Raw genomic sequence first — 4,894 nt, 5'->3', positions numbered from 1 at the left:
ATGGATAAACCTCCATCAAGTCTAGCTACCTATCTCTGGTTCCTCCAATGGCTGTACAAAGTGGAGAGAAATTGGCCATGTTTATCTGGTCGTACCCAAGGAATATGGAGCTTGCTGGTGCTTACATTGCTGGCATTTCTTGCTGCAGCACCTGCAACTCTTGTGATGGTTCTCAACAAACAGACCAAAACTTTTGTGGTCGCCACCATTGGAACCACCCCTATCAAGCTTACTATCACTGCCAAGTTTCACCACACCCCTGCATTTGTGTAACTAACCTACCTCCTTATCATATTCATTCATTTCCTTTCGTTATATACATATATTATGATTTATGAGTAGACATAATGCCAAAAAAATACTTATAATGTTTGATTAAATAATTATTTGACTCGTATTTTTTTTAAAGAAATTTGGCCCAGCGTTTATTTTTGGACAAAAGGCCCTTAAAATTGACTAAATAGCTCCTTATTTAGCCTTTACTCTTTTATTTTAGAGCATTTTGGCCTCAACGTTTTATTTTAGGGTCAAAGTACCTATTTTAGAGTGTTGACAGGTCATTGGATAACATTTTCTATCTTCATAGGGGTCTCTATTTGTCTCAAAACGAAACGTTTCTGGCATTTTTTGTCATTATACCTATGAGTAATAGTGTTGTTTCATATTTTCCATGTCATACAGGTTCTTTGTTATAGCTAAGGGACTGGTCAGCATCCACAACTTGGTGATGATAATGGCGGATCTGTTGAGGAGCAAGTTCGATTACAAGGGTTACCGTTTTCCCATGGTTGCTATTTTGGACGTGGTAGGTTAACTACAATTGTTTTTTTACGTACTTCAGAGCTTGCTTTTGTTTATATTTTGGACGATGCATGCATGCATGGGGGCAGCTGAACGTGGCATTGTTATCGGGTGTATCAAATGCGGCGGCGTTCATGGCGGAGCTGGGGAAGAACGGTAATTCTCATGCGAGGTTGGACAAGATTTGTGATAAATTTGGGGCGTATTGCGACCGTGGTGCTGGAGCTCTTGTTGCCTCATTTCTTGCACTGGCTTTCATGCTTCTCATTTCCTTCCTCTCTATCCTCAAACTTGTCAACTCATCGTCCCATATTTCTCACAACAATAATTAACCCTAAACCTCCAAGTTGCTTAAGCCATTCCCATGGACTGTATTAATATTTCATACTAGTCTATCAACTATATCTGTTTTATTCTTCAAATTTATGTCCTACTATTCTTATTCAATTATTATTTTCTTATTTACTCATTAATATCTTAATAGAAAGTTATTTTTTAATTACATTAAAATTAGGATTAAATTGATAGAATATATAACTAATGATGACCAAATGTATAGTTATATCAATTTTTTTAACGGTCATAACAACGTCTTCATTAAATGTTAACGACTAGTGACTTGATTGAAATAATTAAATAGTTAGATGATCTAATTGAAAAATTAAAATATTGATGGTCAAATGAAAAGGATAATACAATAGTGGTCACAAGTATAGTTTACCCTTATTTTATTTTTGCTTTTTAATTTCTTGGGTGAACTGCACGGCATTAACGTTTGAGTTCATTTTCATTTCTCGTCAAGTTTTTAAAGTAATAAACTCATCACTAACATTATTAATTTATAAAAAAAATAATCACTTCACCGTCATCATCGTTAAATTGACGATGTGATAATGTTAAGAGATGTTATACAACTTCATCCCTAAACTACTACTAAAATATTAAATAAGTCCCTAAACCATCCTAAAAAAGTTTATATATATACAAAAGAGATTTATAAAATCTTTCATAAATATAGTTTCTTTAAGAAAGGATCATTATACATGACGAGTTTCTTTAATGCAACTTTTGGAAATTGCCTTTCTTTTTCAAGTAGGCTTATAAAATCTTTCATAAAAATAGTTTTTCATCAAGTTCTATAGTATTATCTTAGATAATCATACAATGAGTTATAACATCAAGCTCTATAGTTTTTCTGGAGGTTTCTCACTTACCGATTTATAAAGGTTTAGTTTCTTGTTTATCATGATGTTCTTGTTTGGTGTTGACATCTGCGCTCTGTCTACTTCTCTCTTAATTAGTTTGAAATCAAAACCTGGTAAAAGGAGTGAGCTTCATGGTAGGTTACTTGAACTATGGCAATGATATTAAACCAGCGACTTGTAAGAACCTGCAAGGTGATGCTCTCCAAATGGAGTGACAAGGAACTCTGTGTCAATTATCATTTCCTCTCGTCTTTGTACTCTCTTGTATTGTTTAACAAAACTTGTCTGGTTTCTTATGATCATAGTTGCTGAGGCCTTGCTATTTTTTATTAGAATCCAGATTCTAATAGATGACGTTGATTGCTTTTATTTCCAATACACACTTTTATGGTTCCATACTGGAAACATTGTTGCATCTTTGAAGCTGTTTATGGAATTGTGCATATAAGTGAGTGATTAAAAAGTTTGGTAGTAAAGAAAAATATCTGACTTTTTATATATGCTTTAGGACCATGGGTCTATATGCTATCTTTTGGACTGATATTCCCTTATGTAGTGTTTTTTTTTTAAATTTATTTCAGCCGTGATTAGTGCTTAAATTTTGGAGATATTTGTTTTTCAGGCTCGCATTGAAAAAATTATGCAAGCTGATGAAGATGTTGGGAAGATTGCATTAGCAGTGCCTGTTTTAGTTTGTGAGTGGCAGTAACATTCATGCTTTTACATAAATAATTGCCCCCCACATGTATATTTCTTGCTCATGCTTCTTTCTTTTACCTTGCACTCTACAGCTAAAGCCTTGGAATTGTTTCTACAAGACCTTTGTGATCGTAAATATGAGATTACCCTTCAGAGAGGTGCAAAGACCATGAATTCATTACAATTGTGAGTGAAGAATTAACATTATTCTTTGTAACATGTGATATTAATTTTCTACTTGAGAATTTATATAAATTTTTATCCATATAGCATTCTTTGGCCATTGTGTTTAAGTATTTATTGACAACCCATATTCCAGTTCTCCAAAATACCAACATTCAAATATTTTTCTATGCTAAACATGAATTGAACCCTCTGTTGGCCTGTAATCTATGTTACTCAGACTTGGGGGTAATTGTGGGGTATGGGTATATTTCTGAATAGGATATTCTCAAAAAAGAAAATTTCTTTCAGTTTTGCTACACATTTATACCCATGTCAAAACATGTATCAAATACGGTTGTCGAATATGGATGCTTTAGGGAAAATGAAGAGTTGGAGCAACTTATCCTGTAACTGCTACAATTTATTACAGCTTATAAGTTAATTTCAGTAACAACTTGTACGTATTTTAGTCTATTAAGAAATTACAAACTTGATAACTACATTGGCTGAAATGATATTCTTTTTCCTTTTATTGGATGTAGAAGTGCTCATATTAGTACTCAATGGACAAAAAATGTACGATCTTTTTTTTTATTTGTTCCCCATCCCAGATGATTTGCTTTGTTAAAGAGGAGAATTGGCACAATATCATATGTAGAGTGAAGGGAGAAACACATAGCAAATCTATGTTACTCAGACTTGGGTATGAGTATTGGATATGAGTATGTGTCTAACACAGGTGTTCAATTTTTCGCAAAAAATTCTTGTATTCGGGGAGTCCTTGGAGAATGATATACCATGCTCATGTTTGAATATGAGTTATGTATGGGTGTTGGACATGAGTACTTGAAGAAAAATTGAGACTGGGTACCATAGTGGAAAACTACAACCATCATCATCGCTGCAAACTAATGAAAAGTAACATGCCTAGCAAAAAAAAAGAAGTAACATGATATAAAAGTATTGAGATTCCATGGTGATCAACTAACATCCGTTTATCTATTCACAGAAGAGCTTTTGGGATGTTTAGGGTGAATGGAATAGTAGAAAGTTTATTGTAATGTGTTCTTTGATTCCGATGATTGAAACTAGTGTTCCAAAATTTGTAAAGCTACATTCCAACAAATTTGATTCGTAAAAGGTTCTAATTTTATGTTGGACCTGGTCCAGATTTTCCTCCTTTTCTGGTCACAAAGTATTTAGAACTGATCAACTATGCTGATTATTGTAGATTGAGAATCGTGATTTTGAATTCATCTTTTCCAGATCATGCTACATTTTTCAATTAACAAGTCTTCTGATCGGTATGGTATCACATTATGTTACTTCCAATCTTGTTTGTGTTTATATCTAGTGATGTCGATCTGTTGTGTGTTGGTCTAACTAAAGTGTCGAACTAAACTGATTTTCCGAGGGACATCGTTAGCCGGGTTCCTGATTATGGTCATGGTCATTCTGATGCCGTTGCTGCTGATGATCAAAATGTTTCAAGGAGAAGGTTAGAGAGAGCTTTACATCATGTTTGGTACTTTTTAATTCATACAAAGATATTCCATGATATGTTTCCATATCATTCTGCCAGGAAAGCTGCTGGAGATGAAGTCCATGACAGTGATGAAGAATCAAAGGGGACCAAAATGGTAAGATGGCTTCTATTTAACATCTTTGTGTGTATAAATATAGACACGTCCTAAGAACATACAACATAGGATGCACTTTTGTGCAAATTTAAGAATAAATGCGAATGTTTTTCTTCAGTGACAGAGGTATCTGGTGAACTCCAATTTGTTATGCTAAACTATCTTACTCGGACTTGGGTCAATTGTCGGTACGGGTATATATCCGACGCTGATATGTTCAATTTTTTTTATATTTTTTTATCTGACATTGATATATTCAATTCTTTATAAGCTTTGTCCATGCATTTGGAGGGTCTTTGAGGGGTTATATCTTCATACCAATGTCTGGATATACCCTCACAGTATTTCGAAAAATTAAACAGTTGGAGGCTTGGAGCGATTTAG

General features: G+C 34.0%; 1 protein-coding gene across 1 annotated transcript; it reads left to right on the top strand.

Annotated features, from left to right (window-relative positions):
* On the top strand, positions 1-1,180 carry LOC120195914 (CASP-like protein 1B2). The gene is made up of 3 exons (XM_039197848.1): positions 1-269; positions 682-756; positions 842-1,180. Exons 1-3 carry the CDS (start codon positions 1-3, stop codon positions 1,131-1,133), a joined length of 636 nt encoding a protein of 211 aa, XP_039053779.1. The 3' UTR covers positions 1,134-1,180.
* Positions 1,181-4,894: the final 3,714 nt, after the last annotated feature.

Source organism: Hibiscus syriacus, unplaced genomic scaffold (assembly GCF_006381635.1).
Source record: "Hibiscus syriacus cultivar Baekdansim isolate YM2019G1 unplaced genomic scaffold, ASM638163v2 tig00117021_pilon, whole genome shotgun sequence".
Lineage (NCBI taxonomy): Eukaryota > Viridiplantae > Streptophyta > Magnoliopsida > Malvales > Malvaceae > Hibiscus > Hibiscus syriacus.
Note: the sequence above shows the minus strand (reverse complement) of the source record. Positions and strands in the feature narration are given on the sequence as shown.

What these genes read in the sequence shown, in the direction of transcription:
- LOC120195914 (XM_039197848.1), top strand. Translation starts at nt 1, where the DNA reads ATGGATAAACCTCCATCAAGTCTAGCTACCTATCTCTGGTTCCTCCAA. An exon ending in CACCACACCCCTGCATTTGT is followed by an intron (nt 270 to 681) that starts GTAACTAACCTA and finishes CATGTCATACAG; the next exon opens with GTTCTTTGTTATAGCTAAGG. An exon ending in GCGGATCTGTTGAGGAGCAA is followed by an intron (nt 757 to 841) that starts GTTCGATTACAA and finishes TACGTACTTCAG; the next exon opens with AGCTTGCTTTTGTTTATATT.